The sequence below is a fragment of the Protopterus annectens genome, chromosome 10.part0 (genome assembly GCF_019279795.1).
Source record: "Protopterus annectens isolate FY-2018-M chromosome 10.part0, PAN1.0, whole genome shotgun sequence".
NCBI lineage: Eukaryota > Metazoa > Chordata > Ceratodontiformes > Protopteridae > Protopterus > Protopterus annectens.
Genome location: NC_056744.1, coordinates 691,909,947 through 691,933,472, shown reverse-complemented (window position 1 = coordinate 691,933,472; position 23,526 = coordinate 691,909,947). Strand labels below are relative to the sequence as shown.

At 39.5% G+C, this 23,526-nt stretch overlaps 1 protein-coding gene across 1 annotated transcript in view; it reads left to right on the top strand.

Moving 5' to 3' along the window:
* Positions 1-23,526, top strand: part of LOC122814191 (histone H2A deubiquitinase MYSM1-like) — a gene marked incomplete in the record, with an annotated part of 897,734 nt that overhangs the window by 857,110 nt on the left and 17,098 nt on the right. Inside the window, 2 exon segments of the mRNA XM_044086797.1 lie at positions 13,266-13,320; positions 13,402-13,452. Coding sequence (XP_043942732.1) covers positions 13,266-13,320; positions 13,402-13,452 — 106 coding nt within the window.

Here is a 23,526-nt window from a genome sequence, read left to right as displayed (position 1 = left end):
TTTCCTGTCTAACCTAACACCTTTTGGGGCTTGTCAATCATTCCAGAACAGTAAATTAGGACAGGAAGGACAAATTAATTTAAGTCTTGTAAAACAGTGGTCTCCAACCTTTTTTGCACCAAGGACTGGTTTCATGCAAGATAATTTTCCGTGGACCAGCCATCATGCACAAATAAAGTGCATAATATTTGTTTGTTTATTTATTTGATATTTGTGTACTAGTGAGGCCCGACTGGACTAGAAGTCCATTTTCAGCTGAGACCCAGGGAGAAAAACTCCAAAGTACAATAAAAAGACAATTAGAATAATTACCAAAAAAAAATGTGTACATTCTGCTTATTGATCTGCTATGGTTGAGAGGTACGTAAACCTAATGGCAAGCTTGTTGACTTTGTTTATAAGAGCAATATTTAAAATCTGTCCCTATTATTTGGCTCTGTCCAGCATACCTCTCAACTGTACAGATTTTTGCCTCATATTTTTGGTCTGTTTCTCATAAAATTGTTTTCTGGCAAATCACTGGCAGGTTATTGAGGTTTGAAGTCAGAAAATAATGACACGACAGTTGAGTTTCATACTTCATACCCTTCAGAAAATTCATGTTAATGCAAAACCTGTATTTCCATCTACGTTCTAAGTTTGTAAGAGCAGTACTTAAGTGTCCCTAATTTTGGGCCTTTGTACCCCTCATTATTTTTGGCTGTGTCCAGATTTCTTCTGTGAGAGGTTGAGGGGTATGGCCGAGAGTTAGACAAACTTCATTGCTGCTGCTGCCAGGGATCACTCTCACTCTTTTCCTTCTCTCTCTGACACACACACGCACACACACAGTCTCTTTTTCTTTCATGCACACATTTAGTCGCACATGCAGACATAAATGCAGTTTCTTTTGCATTCATACATGCATTCACTGACGCATCATTCACACACTCTTCCGATCTCACATAAACTGTCAATTCCTCATTCATACATGCATTCACTCACACACCACTCTCACTCTCTTGATCTGTCTCACACACAATCACTTCCTCATTCATACATGCAATCACTCGCATATCGCTCTCACTCTCCAGATCTCTCTCACAGACACAGTTACTTCCTCATTCGTACATGCATTCACTCACACATCACTCTCACTCTGCTGATCTGTCTCGCACACAGTCACTTTTGCTTTCATGCACTAATTCATTCACACATGCAGGCTGAAACACACACACACACTTCTACTTTCATGTACGCATTTACTCACACACACAGACAGAGAAATAAACACACTCATACACACATTCACTTTTTCATTTCACTCCATGCCCGGTACTGGTCCATGGCCTGGTGGTTGGGGACCAGACACTGTTTTAAAATATTCATTACTAAGTTTTATTCACATTTGTTCATGTTTTATTGTAGAGCATTCATCAGTTCCCGAGTATTTGTGCACTTCCTCTTGCTCATGTTTTTATTTCACATTCTTGTCCAAAACTGATGTCTTGATGTTGCGTTTTTTCTGCTTTAAAGGTTACTTTTGCACATTTATGAAGACTAAATTACAATTTTATGTTATCTGAAAAAGTTTTGACCACCTGCAGTTGTGCTTTCAGTTACCCATCTGATGAACTATACAGTTTTAAATCATCTACAGAAAAGATGAAACATCTTTATGCTTTGTTGTTTTCTGGGACCCAAACTGTAGCATTGACCTAGACAGCTGAATGGGTTAAGGGCAAGACAAGAGAGCAGTGGTGACAAAAAGTCACTCTCATCATTTTTAAGCACTCATATCCATGAACGTGGGATACTATTGAATGCTTTTTGTAGTCTTGTCTATTCATGCCATTCTTATATTATTCCCCTTTTTACAGTTCTTCTTTATGACTTTATTTAACAATAAATGATCCTTTGTTCCATATGACTTTCTTTTATTACCCTTTTGTTCTACTGCCATGATTGAGTTTTCTTCTAAATGACTATGAACTAATGTCGGCATCAATTCCAGTGCGTAGTTTATATGTCGTTGGAAGGCACCGGTATTGGTCTATAGTTTTTAGGATAGCTTGCAGGTTTGCTCTTAAGTAGGAGCATTGTTTTTCCTGTTGTTAACCAGGCTGGTGTCTGTTCAGGGTGTGCATATAAATAGTTTAAATCTTCATGTAAAGATGTTAATACTTTTAGCCAGAAGTTAGGTACTGCATCTGGGCCTGGGGTTTTCCAATTAGGAGTGTTTCTTAACTTTGTTCCAGTCTCTCTGATTGTTACTTCATCCCATTTCTTATCCTGCACATTTAAACTTCTTATTCTTTTTTTTACTTCTTTTGTCTATTTAGCATTTTTGTTATGTTTCATAGGATCTTCATAGATATTTCTTCAAAATGTATCTGTTTCTTCTTCCTTTGGTGGTGTTTAAATTCCTTTTGCGTGTTTCCCAATTCTTTATAAAATGTTTTTGGGTCATCAATACATTGTTTATTTTGTATTTTTCCTTTATATTTATCTACATATCTTTATAGTTTTTCTACCTGTGCTGATATTTTTAGTTTATCTGCGATAGTGCACGACAGATCCTGATCGGTTATAATACTGCATGTTGCTTTTATCGGGTCCATTGTTCTGAGTGTTTTTGTTGATCTGTTCCCTCTTCTATACCCTTCTAACAATGACATTTCTTGTTTTAATTGCTTTCGTTTTCTCTATTCAGTACCTCCATGATGGCATTTGATTTTTCTCCTTCCTATCCTTTACTGCCAAGTGTTGTTGTGGTAAGATTTTATGTATTAATTTAGCTGCACAGTAATATATCCTATTTACTTCTGTAATATCACATGAATCTCTATGGACAATCCTAATTACTGTGTTCATTTGTTTTATCAAACTTCAAATTTTTGGGGTTTTATTGAGCTTATGTAGTCCTCTCATGAAAATATTTCAGTAATATCTTGAATAAAGCTGCTCCAGTGGCATAGTGGGATAAAACCCAAACTACAGACCAGATGACCTAGATTTGATTACTGGTTTGGGTGACTGATGGGGTGGCAGGGAGGGATGGGCATTTCAGAAAACCACAAGTTTTATGAGGAACAGACCAAAAATAAGATGCAAAAATCTGGACAGTCTGCCAAAAATCTGGACATTTGAGAGGTATGCTGCTGCTATCAATTCCTGGGTTTCACAATTCTTGCTCAGCTTTACCATAGAACAACTCTGCCTCTTCAGCAGAATGATACTTTCCTTCAGCCATAGGTGGATGAGCCTGCTGTGTCCATTTCTTCTTTCTCAGACCACTTATAATTTTCTTCCTTGTATTGCTCTGGTATTATTTCTTCAGCCAACATGGAGCAGAGGTTAAACGCATCTTCTGTGGTAATAATTCAGCTCAGTCTCTATAAGGCTACCCTGTGAGTGGTTCCTTACCCCAGTGAGCATCTTGCTTATCTTTTACTTGATATACATAAATACCCCATCTCTTACCCCTGTTGCCTTCCTTACCTTTTAGCTTGCTCCCTGCTTACTTAATTGTTCCCTGCTGGCTAGTCTTCTTTCTTCTTCTTTGGCCCAGATCCAAATGCCACTGACTTGGACTTAGCTACCCAATTCAATTCATTCTTTAACTCCATAGCCACCCAATTCAATTCATTCTTTAACTCCATAGCCAAACTAACTACATCCTTCTCCAAAAATTCTACTTCCCCACATCAACCTTCACTCACCCCTTACTCTCCTTCCAACTCCAGCTCCTCACCTCCTCCCTTCTCCATGAATCCTATCCCCATCTCTACCATAAAAAAAATTTCTTCTAAACCTAAACCCTGCTCTAATGCCTCTGACGAGATACCCTCCTATTTCCTAAAAATAGCCACTGAAGCCGTTGCCTTCCCAATCTGTATACTAATTAACCGATCAATCTCTGAGTACCATGTTCCCCAGCTGTGGACAAAAGCCTTTATAATCTCACTCCACAAAGGGGGCAGCAGCAACAGTATTCCAAACTTTCGGCCTATTGCCATCTTCTTGTCCCCTATTTCTAAACGTCTCTAAAAATGTATTCACCAACAACTACTACCCTATCTCATAAATAACCTTCTCACTCCCACTCAGCATGGATTCTGACCCAGCCATAGCACCACTACTGCTCTCCTTTCCTTCCTAGAAACTGTTAACAAATCTCAGGACTCTGGCCATATTGCATCCACCCTCCTCTTAAACCTCTCTAAAGCCTTTGACACCATCTTTCACAACCTTCTCCTTACTAAACTCTCTAAACTAAATCTTTCCCTCTCCTCAATCAGTTGGTTCACCAGTTACCTTGCAAATAGGCACCAAGCAGTCAAATGGAATATAAAGCCACTTCACCTTTCTTAGATACACCTACAGGTGTACCCAAAGGCTCAATTCTAGGTCCCCTACTATTTAATATTTTCATTAATGGCTTCTATCTCGCCCTCCCTCAGGTCAACCTTGTCCATTACACTGATGATTTCTACGATAATCTGCTCTGCCACCTCTACTTTCTCCTTAATAAATTTAACACAGGATGCCTTCTCCTCAACTGAACAATGGATGTTAGAAAACCATCTAGCACTCAGTGCAACCAAGACTAAGCTTCTGATATTCACCCCTGCTAAAACTACCACTCTAAAAACTTATTCATCACCAGCCAAAACAATACTCCTCTCAAAATTGTTTCCACTGCTAAACTACTGGGAGTTATCATCAATGACCAGTTAAAGTTTGACAGCCATCTACTAGCAAATATAAAAAAAAAAATCACAAGAAACTCTGTATGCTTTATCGTCGCAACCGTTTCATCTCTCTCCCCACAAGTCTTGTTCTCGCTACCGCTTACCTTATCCCTTCCCTCTTATATGGTGCCTCTATCTTCACTAATCTGCAATCTTCCATCAAATCTAAACTATCCTCCTGTTACTACAAAATTTCTAAATTTGTAGCAGGTCACAGATCCTCAACACATCACTGTATTCCCCTACATCAACTCAGCTGGCTTGAGGTTTCCAACTCTCACATACGTTCACACAAGCTTATCTTTTCTCCCTCTCTCTGCCCCTCTCTTGCCTCTACCTTCCAAATGCATGTTCCTGATAGACACCTAAGATCCAATTGAATTACACAAACCTATCTGCCCACCAGACAAGCATCTTCTATCCTTCTCTCTCGCACGCCACTGGAATGCTCCCCCACCTCTCATCCGTACCACTAACAGCCTCCCCATCTTCAAAACTCTACTTCATTCGCACCTAACTTCATTATGGGAATGCTCTTGTTCTCATCCTACATAGCTTCCTCCTTCACAGTTAGTTTCTTTTAGCTGATACACCTGTTTTATAGTCCCATAGTCTTAATACTCTTAGTAGGAACCATAGGAATTGGATACTTTATAAAAAAGCATAACTTTTGATGTTAACACTTTACTGTATCATATTTATTGCTACTCCTTCAAATGCCAGTTTTCAACTTTGTAACTTGAAACTTTTAATTGTATTGTCCTCCAAATGCTAACTTTTTCAACTTGTAACTTTAAAAATTCTAAATTGCCTCATAGTTTTGTAACTCTTTATTACTGTAATGCTTGTAATTTGTTAACATTGTGTTTTAGAGCTTTTCTTTCCGGGAATCAATTGAAGACGGGGCTCCAAGTGGCCCAGTGGACCATCCTGGTAAACAAACTGCAAATAAATAAAGATCCCTTGGTGAGCATAGAAGAGCCACTTTTGTTGGTCTCTGAGGAAAGGGAGGAGAATGCTTCTCTGTTCCCATGGGTTGATGTCCCTGACATGGGTTGGACTGCTTCTACGGATTTTCCTGTTAAAAAGAAGCAGAAAATTCTCCTGTCTCTGTTAATTTAGACAGCAGAGGCTTACTGGGCTTAACTCATTGCTTAGTTCTGGCTCTTAACGTTTCTTATTCTGAAACTACTTGTAAGAGAAAGGGAAGTGATCAATTTCTGCAGACTCAGTGTGATGTTGAAACAGCTTGGGGAAAGTTCAAGTTTTACAGCACATGAGACTAAATCCTCATAAAGTATCCTTGCAGTAAGCTCATTAAAATTCTGTCTGGGTAGTACCCAAGTAGAACATGTGGTATTACAGATGATCTTCCTCTCCCTGAAGCTTTGTTTATATATCAGAATTAGTGCTGGGTGATTTCTCTTCAGTAAGGAACAATAGTCTTATCTTTCCATATGCCTAGTATTGGAAGCTAATTTACCTGTTGAGCTCTTACAATGTAAGAGTGTTCTTTTTTTTTCTTCAACCATCAGCGCTAATGCTTCTTGTACTGCTCACCTAAGGATATCTCCTATAACTGCTGTGTCAGTTTTTCATACAACCAACAGCAATAGGACCCACCACAGCAACAAACTGAAATGGGTATGCATGTAAAAAGTACCCCAATGAGTAGTGGCTGCATAAATTCATATACACTGCTCCATGCCATACATAGATAGACAAATACACTGCTTCATACCATATCATAAAATGTATCCACTGCATCTCTTTACATCAGCAGTTTGTTTGTGTCTTTCGGCTTTTTCCTGGTTAGGGGTCGCCACAGCGGAACTCCGGTCAGCTAATGATTGGCAGTAGATTTTTACGTACCAAGTTGCCAGCTCTGACGCACAACCTTCAACGAAGGTAAGCCCATTCACGCATGTCTCCACACAGAAGACGCTCTAGCTGAGAATCGAACCGAACAGCGTCTTACTGTGAGACGACAACGCTACCGCAGCACCACCACCGCACATCAGCAGTAAACCCAAACAACTGAACATCTATGTTGCAGAAAGTATTTAAAAAATCCACTGGTTTGTCTGCCTGCAAAGTGAAAGACTGAACCACTTGGATAGAAAAAAAAAAGAAATAGCACATATGAGCACTACTTCACTACATTTCTAAGCGAAGTGATAATGCTTTCCTAACAGTGTGGGGTGTAAATAAAAGGAAGACACAAAAGAAACTGTTAGCACTTCCTAAAGTGCAAATTACCCCTCCCCCAAGGTACTGAAACTTGAGCCATCACACTAAATGTGTGAATGTAAACAATAAGATCACTTGACCTACCAGCTTAATCAAAACAATGAGAGCTGCAAGGAATCTTGACACTCCTAAGAATAAAGTCAGACTCTTTGTATAACAGTTACTTACTTAAACTGCCCTCTCTAAGTAGGGCATTTTACTTACACAAACAGCGTGCTAAAAAAGTAAATCTGTTCTGGTTTGCTTCGCGCTTTTTTGAACTTGTACCTGCCCGTTCTGATGTAGTAAATACAGTGCAAATGCTGCTCCTGGGAAACCTAGTGTTGATGCCTGCTAGTAAAAGTAAATCCATTCTGATTTGTGTCATCCCCACTCATTTGTCCTTGCCCATTCAGCTACTGCTGCTGAGGAACCTGCTTAAATAAATCCAAATACTGCTGCTGAAGAACCTACTTAAGCAAATCCAATTGCTGCTGCAACATGTTGTGAAAAAATAAATCCTGTCCTCGGGAACCTGTAAAAGGCAATCTCTGCCAGTTTCAATCTTGCACCAAGTGCATGCGTGCGAGTGCCAAGCATGATACTGAGTAAAGCAGAAAGAGTTGTTTGATTTTCTTAAAGCAACAGTATGCAGCAAAACTTTTTTTTTTCCCTTTAATCTGTCTTGGCTTTGGCCCTAGGTAGCTGCCTAAGTCACCTGGTACTGGATCCGGACCTGAACCTAATTGATGGTGGCACTTAATGGAGGCATTTGATTGCTTTGATAGAAGAACAGGAAAACTTCTTTCCCCTTTGCTGGTAGTCAAAAATATGTGGTTTGCAGTGCTCTGTAACTACACTGTTTTGAACTTGCATCTTATGACATGACAGCCTGTAGATAATCTGCATCTTAGATGACTGTTTTTGGTTCAGGCAATTAACTGTGCAAGCCTTAGTGCAGAAAAAAATGTTTCAGCTGGAAATCAATGAAATATAAGAACTTGTTCAAACCCTGAGAAGTCATAGCATCTGTGGTGAGCTGCAAAGCTGCAAAAAAAAAAAAAAAAAGGAAAAAAGAAAGAGCTTCCACCCTAGCCTGTTAAAGCAGTTAACAAGTACAACCTTAGATACTCCCTCAAGCATAACATCCCATCATATACCTAGAACAAAGCTGCACTACACTGACTGCAATTTCAGCATAATAGGACTACAGGCCTTTGAAGCCCATACTACTTACCTGAAAAAATATCTTCTCATCACTCATTTAGTAATGGTATTAACCAGTTCCTGTTCAAAGATACAGCTTGTTCCTCCTACAAAACAGGTTAATTTACCTGATACTTTATTAATTGCCTCACTCCAGTTTTTCTGTATGTAGAATGTTACTTCTGCAATGTCATATTGATGACCTTCTCATCTTTGAAACTTTATCTCTTTACCCACAACAAAACCAAGGTCTTCATATATTTTACATAACACTATCCTTTCCTTTGTAAATACTAGATATAGATCTATCTCTTTCTTTAACTACTAACACTTTAACAATATGTGTAGGTAATTCTGTTATCTTTAGGATTCTGTGTACTTGCTGGATCTTCTCCCTTGTGTTTCACTTCTTTTGTTGCATATGCCAAGTTGCTAGCCTGAGGGAAGTCAGAGACAATTATTGGCATGCCTCATACAACCCCGGTGTTTCAATATATTGCCAGCATAGAGAGTTCAGAGTGCCAGGTCCCATTGTCTGCCTGAGATGGTCATTGAGAAGCATGGATATTATTTGAAGTAGAGCTAGATAAGGGAAAAATTTAAATTTCATTCCAAGGTGGTAGACAGAAACCAAAATCATAGCATCTCCACTGTCAATAGATCTCAGCCTGAGCATGTACAACAGTTGTACTTTTTCGGGATATCATAATGCCTAAAAATATTTGATGTATGACTCTATGATGATCGAAGGAATGGAGAGCCGCCAGGAGATCCTTTCTTTAAATCATTCAAAAACGTACACAAAACTGACAAGTAAAATTAAAGTAACATAATATTATTGGAATATGAAGAACAATAGATCACTGGGAGTGAAGATAAAAAATTTCAGCATTAAAATTGTCAAGACGAGCTAACTGTAAAACAGTAGGTCAATGAGCAGAGATGCTGATCATATAGTGAAATGGATAAAATAACCACCAACAATGTAATATGCAAAAATGCCCAACATGAAAAAAGTATAGATCAAAGATGCAGAAAATCTTAATTTTAAGTGTTAAAATTCAAGTCATAAAATAGTAAATCAGTGCATAAAGATTTTGATCAAGTAACGGCTATTGAAGATTGATAAACTGTAGCGTCAGTGTAGTATCTAAACTAGCTAATGCTGTGGAAATAAAATAGTCTTTTTAAATGAAGTTGCTTACTTAGTAAGATGCTCATGGCTTCCAGTATTTCTTACGTGAACTAAACATGTGAAACTAGTAAATCAGTGAGTGAAAACAAAATTAAAAATGAAATGTATTAAGTGGTATGTACAGTCTGAAACTACTATTAAGTCCAAAACATGTAAATGAGTCAAGATGCAGTAGTAAAAGTAAAAACAATAATAATGATTTAGCTTTTTGCAGGACCAGATATGAACTGGTGTCAAAGCAACATCCTCAGAGGAGTAAATGTACTTTGTTCAATGCCCATAGAACTAAGTGCAGTGCTCAGAGATCTTAGTAGTAATGGAGTGGATTTGACGTAACCAAGCACAACATCCAGCCAGTCAGAGAAACAGACTTGCAATTTGTGATTAAAAAATACAGTTTGTCCAGAAAACATAAATCCCAAACACAAGGTTGAACACTTTAAATAGATCTGAGGATAGACTAGAGTCTGAAGAGTAGATGAGCTTCGAATGCCAAGTGTAAGCTGTATGGCATGTAAAGTCAATGAATGCAGGCAAATGGAGCACATAGTAAGCCCATCATTAGTTGACAGAATCCTCATGTCAGGTCAGTGCTCCTAAAGAAGGGTGCCCCAAAGATCGACCTGTTTTGGTATCCAGGAAATTGAGGTCATTCCCCCAATTCTGTATAATTCAGCAGGTTAAAGGAGGTTTAACAGTAAATACATTCTCCCTTTCATGGCAGGGAAGGTTATGTACATATTCTTATCTTTCCCTTTGATTTTAGATACAGGAAAAAAAAGTGCTTATATTTTCATTGCTACCTCTTCATGGACAGGATTTGGCTTCATGCTCATCACTTCTTGGAAAAAAAAAATAGAATATATCTGGATATAAATCAAGGATGGTTCTCCTCCACAGTTGGGGTGACTGTCTGCTCCTCCAGAGTTCATGCCTGTAATGCCTTCGATTCCTTGCTTCTTCCTGACATTCTTGCATGAGTTTCAGAAGTGATTGAAAGTACCATAAAACTTTACAGCACGTCATTTTTATTTCATTTTCCCTCATTATGCCTGCCAACCATTGAGCTCCCTTGCCTCCGCATCTCACCCATTAATTCCCTCACACATCCTTTATTTTTTTTGCTTGTGCCAACCATTGCATGACCATTCTTTAGAATGCTGTGATGATTGCTATCTGGAGCCATCATCCTGTCGGCTACAAAATGTGGATGCTTTTTGGACCCTAGACTGTGGAGTCCCTTGTTGATAACATGATGCCTCCTTTTTGAAATGCAGACTCAGGACTGCACACTCTCCAGTACACAATTCCAGTACTGTCTGCAGTGAGTTGTGCTGTGAGTAATATCACACTGGTCCTTGTAATGCCTCTCCTTCATTAAACTTTTACTTGGTATTGGCATTGGAGCAGACTGATCTGCCATCCCTTCTAGTACGGGTGGGCTGCCACTAGCCACTTATTTCCACCCTTCCTGCCAGCTTCTGCCAACTCTGAGCTGTCTTGCTCACAATCTGGGCTTTATCCCTGTTGTTTTGGGACTGTTTACACATCAGTCTTTTTCTGTTAATGAAAGAGTTTCTCTGTCTGTGCTGAAAGAGTTGTGATATGCTGCAGTAGTGTGTTAGCCTGTAGGTGATTCTGATGTACCACAGACAGATGCATTATTTGGATCTGCTGTTCCTTGGTCAGGTTGCATGTTTGCAGCTTTTCTTTTCATTATGAATTTGTAGGTGCTGACATTTGTCCTAACACAGAATAATCAATTATTTCCTTTAATAGGATTTCTAGATCTCTATTCCCTTTTTATCTTCATCAAGATTTGACCTTGCTTGTTAAATTTGCACTGAGGAGTGTGGCTGCTTCTAGTGTTTGCTTCATTATTGTGTCCAATGCTGATAGCTGTGCCATGGCACTTCATTGCTGATCCACACTTTCAGCAAGCACTGCTGTTTTGACTATCTGCATGAGTCAAGCATGCTTTGGCACTTTGGTGTCAACAAATTTCTGCCTTATGAGCTATCATCTTTGTTCCTTCTCTGCTTCAGTCTCACTTCATATATTTAATACTACTGAGGATTCTTCCCAAATCCCTTTATTGAGGAGGACTATTATGAGGTATAACTGATTTGTGTAGAACAAAAAACTAAAGCAGACCTCTCAGTTGCCCCTAGTTGTGTTCTGTGCTGGCTAAAAATCAGAAGGTTTCTGACTGTGTAAGTACTGTGCTTTATATAATAAAAAGACTCTATAGGAAAAGTTTTGTAATTGGAGTCTTATAGAGCATAAAAAAAATTTTGGCCTTAGGCCAGGGGGTTTCTGCTTCTATTTCAGAGGGATAGTTTGCTTCAGAAAGCAAGAGTAAATCATGAAGTACCATTGGAAATGAGTAACAAATGAACAGCTGAAATTTTTGTATGCAGAGGGGGAGGCATTTGTGATCATAGCAGTCTTGCAAGGGCCTGAGGAAAGGATTCAGCCCTGGATAGCTGCAAATTTGTCATCCCCCATCTCAAACATTTCCTTCTGCAGTATTCCATATGGCCTTTTCCCCTTCAAGGATCAAAGTGCGATGCAGGAATTTCATTCTTGCCAGAGTTCAATGGAATTATTTACTGCGTCACAAGCAGACAGCAATTTACAAGTGTCCACAGATGACTCTCTTTTGACTCGTATACTTTCGCTGACCATTCTTCTTGTTTAACTATCTCAGTAGTTTTTATCCAGGAGCCTGATGGACCTAGGGAGGTGAAATTTTTCTTTCCCTTAAGAGAAAAATGGCTACCATTTGAAATGTCAGGATCCGCTAGAGTGAGTTTGCAAATCGTGGAGACTGACTGGGTGAAAGAATGGAGTTAATATTACTAAGCCTCAGGTGCCATTTCTTGGAGTATTCCTTTTTCTCCAAAGTATGGCGATCTCCCTGGCAAAAAGAAGTTTTAAGATCGTTTTTCAAAATTCGCTCGTCTTCTGCGTTTTCAGCCTTTTTTTTTTTTATCTAATCGGCACTTGGCATTTCAAGTGCAGACATTTCAATAGGATGCCAAAAACAATGCATTAAAACAGATGGAACCCTTGTACTATTCTAGGCCTGTTACCTACGTGCTTCGGAGGCTTACTTCCAACTGATGTCTCAGTTCTTGCTGCTTTTGATTGCAGGCTTTTGCCAAAAGAGTAGGTGGCAGCATAACAGAATACTCATGATCCCTACTCCCCAACTCCAACTGAGTGGAATGTTTACCTCTCAATTTGTGCCTCCTGCACAAAAAAAGAGAGAGCTGCCTGTGGACCAGTTTTCAGGATCTGACATCAACAAGGAAGAGGACTTTATACACTCAGCTTGAATGTATTCTTCTCTCAGCTGTGACACCACTGTTGACCAACGAGGGACCTTTGTCTTCAAGAGGAAGAGGCCAAAGCAAAGCTAATGTTGATCTTGACTGTGAATTTTTTTGATAACTGAGCAAAACTATTATTTACCTTGTGACACTAATGTTAAATAAAATGTTAAGGTCATGAGTGAGTCAAAGGAAAAACTGAAAACTAGGCTGCATGCAGGCTTACATTGACATCTCTGAACTTGTAAGACCTGGCAATCTTTGACTTGGTCAGCAATTTATATTTACAGGTCTTGTGACTGCCAGTAGTTTGGGTCATTGAGAGCAGACATTGCCCATTTTTTTTACTGTCCATATAATATAAGTAGAGCTTGGGCATGGTGAGTACAGAAGACCATCTCAGTGAGTATGGCAGATGATAAACCTTACAGGTATGGTATTAGTATGTATTTCCTTCTCGTTATACATGTTGGGTATGGTCTCAAATCAAAATGTAATGACTGCATTTATTGTAGGTCTTTAAGATGTGATTTCAAAAACATTTGTGTGTTCCTTTCTCTTACTTAGCACTTTTGATCCATTCCAGCTGATCCCATGTTTGCCATTCACAGATGAAAAACAGGTAGGGACACACTTGATACGTTTTCTATTACTATGTCTCTTTGGCTACACTCCTTTTTAATATGCAACTTTGTATTTTCAGGAACCCTTTACAGTGAAGGTATCATCAGAGGCATTATTAATACTGGAGATGGTAAGGACTGAACTTTGTATTTTGTCTTTTTTTTTTCCTTAAGTAAACAAAATACACCAAAGCACTGCTGCCATGAGGCTTGCTCTTTGCTACAGATTCAGACACTGTGAGGAGTTTCTCACTGCTATCCAGCTTACCAGATGAATGAACAGTGTAAATTTACATTTGAAGTACCACTTATTAAAAATTGGGTGTTATAAGCTTTTTAACCATATATAATTTTACAACAACATTGATCAGCTTAAGAACTTTATTTAAGAGAGTTTTAGAGTTTCAAGAGAATGTAGAATTTTAAACCTAACCCCAACTTAATGTACAGAGAATCACTTTCTTAGACTTATCAAGTAGTTTCTAGAATCATCTGGGTTAGGGCTTATAGTTTGCTTCATCCATTGGTGAAACCTTTGACAAGTGTGTTAAACAAAGGGTTATTTAGTAAACTAGGTAATGTTGATGTTTGCCTTGAAGTAGTATGTTTGTTGAGATAAATAAAATATAGCCCCAAAAGCAGTAGACATTTGGTATCACTTAGGGAAAAAGCATGATTGCTGTTCCCTTTCCACAGTGATCTTTATTAGCACCATAAGCAGATAGAAAGCGTCACCAGTTGTGATTGATATAGAGCTGTGTTAAGGGCTTGGTGTGCAAGGATGGAATGAAGAGATTTTAGTAAACTAAATGATATTTAAAGAACAAGTTGCAATGAGTTTTAGTTTATCATCTGAAAAAGCATACTCCTGGTATGTAATTAGGTATGAGGTACTTGTTCTGAGTGCCTTTAGCTACAGGCAAGCTGTTTACAGATCAGTCACATTGCAATGTGTCTTATTCCATTTTAAAATAGATTTGTATTTATGTGGTAGAAGTTGCAAAATAAACTATAAAATAAAGAAAAAAGGGAAATGCAAAGAAACTGAAACCACCATGGACATACAAAATTACATAATTTTAGGAATAAGTCATAAAATGTAGTTCCAGTATACCCACATTTATGTGTACTGTCTAAAGTGTACTAACTGCTCAGATTACGAAAGACGGCGACAGTTTCTGTAAAATCTCTCCAGATGACTGACTGATACACACCACACACTTTATCACACAAAAATCAGATAAGGGGAAAAAAAATCTGTGTGTGAAAAAAAAAGAGTAACATTAAGCATGTGTGTGTTTGTGTGTGAGATGATAAACACTGCATCTCTCCTTCTTAAAAATAAAAGTTGTCCTGATGGATAAAGTAGTACTGTCCTCATTGTTCTCGCTCTCCAAACCAGAATAATAAGACAGTCTCCCTCTTTTGTAATAGCCAGCAGTCCATTTCATCCCACTGTTTCATTAATATGAAACTGTCAGTCCCTGCTCATTTGTTCTTCCAGCTCTTTTTTCATGTAAATGTATTTTTTATTCACAGTTTTTGCCACCACCGCCGCCTGCTGACTATCAGACCCTGTCTTGATATATCTGCCCATTTATTTCTGTCACTGAACAAGAGCCAGTCGAGAGGGGTCATCATCAAAGCTGCCATCAAAGGTAGTTTAAAGTGTTCTTGTTTTCCCCTAAACCCTATCTGCGCACACTTGGCAAGGTGCTGGGTTTATTCAGTGGGCTGACCACGGAGGACATTGCCTCAGTTCCTTCCAAACAACCTTGCCCCATCCCTGACAGCATGAACAATGGTTTTCCTGATTTCCACCAGGAAAATCCTACTACCCTTTATGCCCCCAAGTGCATACTACCTCCCCCCAAGAGAAGCAAGCAGGCCCTTGCCTCTTCACTCCTCCCAATCCTTGCCTGCTTGGCTCACTCGGTGCCAGGACTACTATTCTAAACTCACTTGCCTGGTTTGCAGTCAGGGCTATGTCTTTCTGCACCATGGAGCCGTACTTTTTCCATTTAAAAGTTGAAGTAATGCCCATGTAAAAAATACTGTCCTGCTAATTTAGCTGTGTTTTTTTTTTTTCATTTTCTCATTTGGAAGCTAATGAACAGAACTATCCTGCCTGCCTTTTGTAGAGTAAATAATTTTTTTTCACAAGGTTCCTTCACTGCATTTTGGACTGCTCAGCAGCATAGTATTGTGTCTTTTTGATATAGTAAGACCGGGGTAATTTAAAGTCTATATCTTGGAGCAAGCAGGAAATAAAAGAGCAGGTTTCCAAAAGACTTTGTGACAGAAGTTCCATACATAAGTGATTAGCACTCAGAAGTGTGATCAGATATCAAGCTTAAAGTGAACCAGCAGCATCAAAGTTCAGTTTTACTGTTAAAAGCAGTTTTGCAGAAAGAATTAAGGTGGGAGGGTTCCTCTCTGACAAGCTATGTTTAAATTGAGGAACAAGGCAGGGGTGTTTTCTTTCACCTTTGTTATTTGCCTTACATTTATAGCTGTTAGCAAAGAAAATAACAGGCTCACAAATTCAAGGATGTAACTGTTATGGTAATCAAGAAATGTTAGCTTTGTAGTGCAGTGGGTTGGCAGACTTTAAGGATTCCCTGTGGGGTGCACTGTCGGAGATGCTTGGTGGGCAGATTGGTGTAACGAGGCAGATGATTTTTTTTTAGCTATGATACAGAGTCAGAATTGCCTAGACATGGTAAGGCATTGCTATGTCTAATTATGGTGGCTGCCAAAAAAGAAATTGCTAGAAAATGGAAATCAAAATCTAAACCAGCTATATTAGTAGTAGTGAATATAGTAACAGAGATAAAACAACTGGAATTGAGATCTTTAGAAAATGGTAGGAGCAAACTACATAGGAAAAAATGGGAATTATGGGAACAGTGCATACAGGGGAGGAATTAGGTTTAAAAGAAGGCAGGACTTAATCGAACTATGTAATATTTGACCGAAAATGATTGGGTAGAAGTGATATATAATGTTTGCAACTGGAAGTGTGTCAGTATGGTTTGTGATATAAAATGCTTGCAACTAGTGTTGTGTCAGTGTGATTTGTTTTCATTTATATAAATGCATGATTGCTTATGTTGTAAGTGATAGTTTAATAAAGATGTTTTTTGTTTTAAAAAAGGGACCGGAATTGAATAATTTATGTAATGTTGCTTAGGTTATATGGGTATATAGCAATATGTGTGAAGTGTAATGTTTGTTAATACAGTGTAAATACTTTTTTATAAATGTAAATTTGCACACGCGTCGCAAGTGATAATTCAATAAAGGTGTTTAAAAAAAGAAGTGTTAGCTTTGTTAGTAGCTGTTATTTTGTATTTGGTAAATCTAGAAAAATATAGTTGTGATGTGGAACTATGTATCCACACACAAATTGATTTAACAGTATCAATATTTATGGGAAAATGATAAGATGAAGTCTTTTGGTGTATGGATTAAAAAGGCTTCTTTTGTGGCTGTTTAAGATATGTTGAAAGAGACCAAACAAACAATAATACAAAAACTGTGAAGTTGAAACCTGTAAATTATGGATTTAGATGTAAGATGCAAGCAGTGACAATATTTCTGTTTTATATACAGTCAGGTTTATTTTTATCCAACAGTGGAAGAGAAGTTGTGGACCATAAGAAATAGAGTTGGAATTTATTTTTGAGAGGAAGAAGGCAAGGGTGAAGAGGGATAAGTTAATCCTCCCAGTAGAACAAGGTGATTTAGAATTACTAGAATTTAAGAGATATTGTAGAGTTCTGTAGTTAAGGTTGGTTTACATAACACCTTCCTGACTCTAAGGGGAATGTGACTCCCATGCACTGGCCCAGTTATCAAGGAGCCTTAACCCTCACCACTAGCACCAGTGAGGGGCGCGCACATTGGGAAGGATAACAAGTACACACACAGTAAGGCACAATTTCCCTTAAGAGCACACAGAGACCACAGTCAGTCTGGGGCTGGTTTCTCCCTTTCTGTCCAGATCCCCAATAAGACTCCCCACTGGCACAGCTATAGGGTACAGATTTTAGCAGAGTGGTCAAGCCAAAACCTCCAGCACCCTCTCTGTCCAACCAGTGCTTCGTGTCCCTGCCCAAGTAACTGACACACGCACATACTTTGAGATATGAATTATATACAAACACACAAGACACTCCTGGAGAAGGCTGGCACAGGTTCTCCAGCTATGCCCCCTTCTGCCCAGACTATAAGGTAGAAATCACTGCCACCAACCACGAGTTATCAGCTACTATAAGGCCCTTCCCAAGGGGTGACCAATTCCACTGTGGGCTGTGTTATAGTTATCCAAATAGTAAGTGTAACCCAGGGCTAAGGCTATTGGAGTGGCTGTTATACAATATCACCAAATACATGCAAGTATTCTGAGAGCTTAAATTATCTGTACATAAAACAGCCACAGTTGAAAGGTTTAAAAAATATTTAATAATAAAAAAAACACAAGGCAATACTCATCAATTCAACACAGTGCTAATAGAGAGTTCAGAAATTACAGGAAAATACTTTAAAACAGTTATATTGTAGGACAGTCTGACATAAGTATAGAAAACAGCTAGACTAATCTTATTATATATCTATCCATCTCTAAGAGAAATACTAAGGTCTAAATAACTTTACTTGCAAGGCAAAGTGGTGGTGACTTTTTGTCAGCTTCAGAACAAATTACAAAATGCTAAATCTTTCTGAGAAAGTCTTAAATTGATAATACACATTAATGCCGAGTCATTTCAAATTACATAATTCTTGACACTTCTACTTAAGGTTTCCTAGGCTCACAGAACTGAAACTTTTAACATTTCTTTTTGTAATCTGCACCTGCCAGTAAGCCACAGCAATAAAGATACTTTACATGTAAAACCTAGTAATTATTTCTCTTAGAACAATAGAAAGAATTTCCTATCCCAGATATCCTGTCTCCTAGATTGAGATCAGTCATAAAATCCTTTACTCATCAGCTTTCTTCCAGCAGGGTGCATTGTGGTTACATTTTTGAAGCTCAGAACATAACCCATATTTCTTACATTTGTTACACAAGCCTGTGGATCATGTTAATATTTGCAGTGAGATAGAATTATTTATAAAACTCTGTCTGGCTGGGCTGGCAGCCCCCAGTTTTTCACAGGGAATGCTTTGGCCCTCTCTTTATTGGAATCCTTTTCTCAAGTGGGCAGTCATGCTATCAAATGTAGTTATGGTGCAGCTAATGCTTCTTCCAAAGCTGTTGTCTTTGGTTCTGTGTTAAGACATTGTTCTTGGGTTCACCCCCAGCCGTTGCCTGATGATATTAAGGCTAAGTTGATGGATGCTCCTCTTGACAATAAAAATCACTTTGGTTCTGCTGCAGCTTAGCTTTTTAAGTCCCTGCAGGAGAAGGGTAAGGCCTTGCAAGAATTGAAATATATTTTTGTGTCACCTGTTCCCATATTTTAGAAGAATTATCCTTCCAAGCCTGTCTTTGTAAGTAGACAGTCTTGCTCTCCTACCAAAGGTAAAAAGGGTTCCAGAAGGGCTCCTCCTACTACGTCTATTTTTCCAGGCAAGATAGATTCTGTCTGATTACCTTCTTCCTTACCTCCTAAGTCAGGTTCCTTTTTCTCCATCTTTCCCTGCTCTCTTCACTATTGGTTAAAGATCACTCAGGATTCTTGAGCTCTGTCTATCATTTGTCAGGACTATTACATAGTATGGAAATCCCTTCCTTCATTTTTGGGCATTCCTCAACCTCCTCAGGAGCAGCTGCCCTTTTTTTCTGGATGTACTTCAAAGCCTTTTGTCTCAAGGCACCATCAAAGTAGTTTCTGCTCCTCAAAAGGGGAAGGGGTTTTATTCAAGAATATTTCTGGTTCTGGAAAGAAGGCACCTGGAGACCCATTCTAGATCTTCCTCAGCTCAACACCTTTTTAAAGGTTCCTTCCTTTTGAATGCTGTCCCTTTAATCCCTGTTTTCTTTTCTCTTACTTCAGGCTTTCCTAGTTTCTCTAGATTTTAAGGATGCCTATCTCTATTCTTGTTCATCCCCATTTCAGGAACTCTTTGTATTTCTCTGTTCTTTCCTTGCATTTTCAGTTCTGTGCTTTGCCTTTGGCCTCTACTGCCCCAAGGGTCCTCACCAAATTCCCTGCTCCTATGATTGTGTTTTGTAGGATGAGGGAGATACAAATCTTTCATTACTTGGATGACCTGCTCATTCAGGCTTCCTCTCCAGAGACCCTGCTTCAGCATCTTCACTATGCTATTTGCCGTTTGGGTTTACAGTAAATTGCCAAAAGTCCTTCCTGACTGCTTCTCAGGATCATGTTTTTTTCTCAGGTACAGGCTCCATACCATTCCTATGCTGGCATCCCTGCCGTCTCCCAAGGTTTTGACTTTGATTACCTTTTTTCAATCCCTTCTTCCTCCAGTCTCTGTTACAGCCAGGGAGTTTCTTAGAGTTCTGGGTTACACCATTCCTGTGCTTCCTCTAGACTGGTTTCATATGAGAAAGCTACAGTGATTCCTAAAGTCGGTTTAGTTTCAACGTTCTCATCCTTTGGACTTTCCAATTTCTCTTCTTCCATGCCTCAAGCTAGAGATTCAGTGATGGATTCATCAGATGTCTCTGAATCCAGGACTTCCTTTCAGCCTCCAGTCCCCTCTCAAGAACTCTTTTCGGATGCCTGAGACGTGGGGTGGGGAGCTTCTTTCAGCCCTGTAAAGGTTCAGGCATTTGGTCCATTCATCAGCGTATGGACCATGTCAACATCAAAGAGATGAGAGTTCTCCTTCCTGATCTTCAGACCTTCCATACTCTGTTCCTTCCAGGTCCTCTCAAAAGCTTTAAGACAATACCACAGTGATGTGGTACATCAACAAGCAAGGGGGGACTCTGTCTTATCTCTTGTGCATCAAAATCTTCAGGTTTGGGATCTGGCTGTCCAGTATCAGGTGATTCTTCAGGTTGTTTATATTTCTTCAAAACAGAACCTTGTGGCATACTCTTTGGCAGGTCCATAACACAGTCTCACGAATGGGTGCTTCACAGAAATGTGTTTCCCGACATTGTCCACCAGTGGGGTACTCATCAGATAGATCTTTTTGCCTCAACTCTGAAGAGACAACTTCATCTGTTTTGCACCCGAGTCCCATGCCCTCTGGTTTGGAAGGTGGGTGCCCTCTTTTTTTTCTTGGAAGAGGATGTTTCTTTGTCTTCCCACTCCTTCCTCTCATACCAAGAGTCCAGTTCAAGGTGGAACAAGACTTGCAAAATCTTGCTGGTGACCCCTTTTGCCCAGACAGCATTGATTCCCTCTTCTTCTGCACCTAGCCAAGGGCAGTCACCACAAGTAACCTCGCAGGGTGGACCTTCTCCCACAAGACAAGGGATCTGTCATCCATCTTCACTTATCCACTTTTCACCTAACATTGTGGGTGATAGGGTTTGATCCCTTTTAGGTACCTTTTTTTCTGAGGGCATACTTTGGTTTCTGCAGGAGGCCAGGAAACCCACTGCCAGGAAGTCTTATTTGTCCAAATGGAAGAGATTTTCTGTTTGGTGTCTTGCTTGTAACCAGGATCCACTTTCTGTGGAAGTTCCCTTGGTTCTCTCTTGTTTGTTTGAATTGCTACATGCTGGGTTATCATACTCTGCAGTTAAAGTTCACCTTTCAGCTATTTCTACTTGTCTGCCTTTGACTCCTCCTTTGGTTTCTAGATTTAAGGTCAAACAATTTCTTAAAGGCATCCTTCATATCAGGCAGCCCAGGAAGCCTATTCTTCCTTCCTGGGACCTTAATTTTGTTCTTGAAAATTTGACTTAGGCTCATTTTGAGCCTGCATCTCAGCTTCCTTACAGCAATGTAATTTGAAGACTGTTCTTCTTTTGGCCCTTATTTCAGCTAGAAGGGTGTCTGAGCTTCATGGCTGTCCCTCTATTTTTATTTTTTCATAGGGAAGGTGGTTTCTTAATCCTTATTTTATGCACAAGGTAGTTAATGAATTCTCTCAATCTTTGTATTCATTTGCCCACTTTTATCCCCTTTTCCCCACAGTCTGCTAGTGCGAAGGTTCTTCACACCTGGGATTTGCGTAGACAACTCACATATTTAGATAAGACTAAAGCCACTTGTAAATCTGAGCAATTTTTTGTTTCCTTTCATCATAGGTCTCTAGGTTTGGCTGTTTCTAAGCCAACAATTGCTTCTTGGATCTAAGAGGCCATTTCATTTTGCTACTCTCTTCATGGGAAAAGCCGTTCTGTTTCAGTAAAGTTTCATTCTGCAAGAGCTGTGGCTTCCTCTGGTGTTTTTGTCCAAATAATTAGATACCAGTTCCATCATTGAAGCAGTTACTTGGACTTCTGTACATGCTTTTACTAAACATTACAAGCTGGACGTGGTTTCCAGAAATAGTGCTGGATTTGCCAGGACTATCCTGCATGGTTTTCTTGAGGACCTTGGTCCCAATTTTCTTCGAGCTTTTGTGCTCTCTCTAGAGTAAGGAATAGTGCAACAGTGATATGGAAGGACATAGTACAGTTGTGTAAAATCTTACCATAACAGTAAATGTCCTTCTCTTCGCTGTTGTAGTATTTGCTCCCTCTTCCCCCCCCCTTTTCTTTATCCCCCTTTTTTTCCTTCATCCCCCTTTTTTTCCTTCCGGATGCACATGTTCCTTATTTGCTCCTTCAGCTGTTGTTCCTCCTGGGTCTTTTCAGTTCTGAGGTATGTACGTACGTCACCTTTATGCCCTATGCCATGAGGTGGGAGCATGTCTGTAATCCTAAGGCTTTGGCATACTGGACAGACATTGTGCTGCCCTTGGCAGGGGATTCCATGATTAAGGAATACTGCAACAGTGAAGGGAAAGACATCTACTCTTATGGTAAGATTTTACACAACTGTACTTTCCTCCGAACCTGCAGCCAAACCTTGAACAACCTTCAGTTTCCAGAGATCCTTCTGTAAAAACCGAGACCTCTCTAGATAGTCAGACTGCTTATTTTCAGAGGGTGAAGAGGAATTGGACTATAGGTGCAAGCTGTCTTCCACCCATGGTGTGCGATACAAATGATGACACCATGTCCTGTGAATCCCCCTGGAGGATCTTTCATATTGGAAAAGCTTGACTGTGGCAGATCAATTTAATTGGCAAATCAGTAAAGTTTTAGCATCCCAGAAGAGATAAGTAGACCTTCTAAGACAGGGCCCTCCCAAACCTCTAAATATCCTTCCACTTATGGAGGCCCTGCATGATGCCTTTGAAGCTGCATTTGTAGAGCCTGACACTCAACCTTCTACTCCTGAAACCTAACCAGCGTAATTGAGTCTTCAGTTTGCAATCATTTTTGTAAAAATACTGTAGCAGATCCAGCTGTATTTTCCATGGATTCTGCTATAAGAGAGTAGGTTAGATCCAGGGCAGAACACGCTTCCTAATGACCAGGAAAACAGGTGGGCAGGCATGATGTCAAATGTTAGTACGATGCAGCAGATGCAGAGACTAGGGCTGCTCTGATAGGATCTGTCATCAAGAAGTGTGCCTATTTGAGGCATCGGGCTGTGCCAGAGTATGCCAGGGAGGCTCCTCAGTGTCATTTAGACAAGGAGTTGTCATCTGTGGCCCCATCTCAGTAAATTTTCAAGAAGCTGGAGAAGAAAGATATGATTATGGAGTCAGTGAAACCAAAAGGTACAAAGGCTACCCAAAAGAGGAAATGGAAGACCTGTGAAAAACAGAAGTCTGGAGGTGCTCAGAAACAAAACTTCAGTAGAGAGCAAAAACAGTGAGCATGTATCACTTCTGCATCCCTGTCCATAGAGACTCCACTCCCGACCTTCACCCCGTCTACCTACCCAACCCCAAAAGATTGGAGACAGGCTGTCCCGTTTTTGTCAGAAGTGGGCTCTATGCATTGTATCAGAAGGTTACAGACTTCAGTTCAAAACTGTATCCAGGAGGTAAGGTATCCCACTATCACAAGGAAAAAAGCTAGTAGACCTCTCATGCAAGACCTACTTTCACAAGGGGAGTATAATATAAGTTCTGTAAGGAGAAGAAACTATTTTTTTCCCCAAGGCTGTTCTTGGTACCAGGAATAGATGAACTGAAGAAGACCCATCATAGACTTATCAAGGCTAAAGAAATTTCAAGGATCACAAAGTTCAGAATGCTAGCAGTTCAAAGCC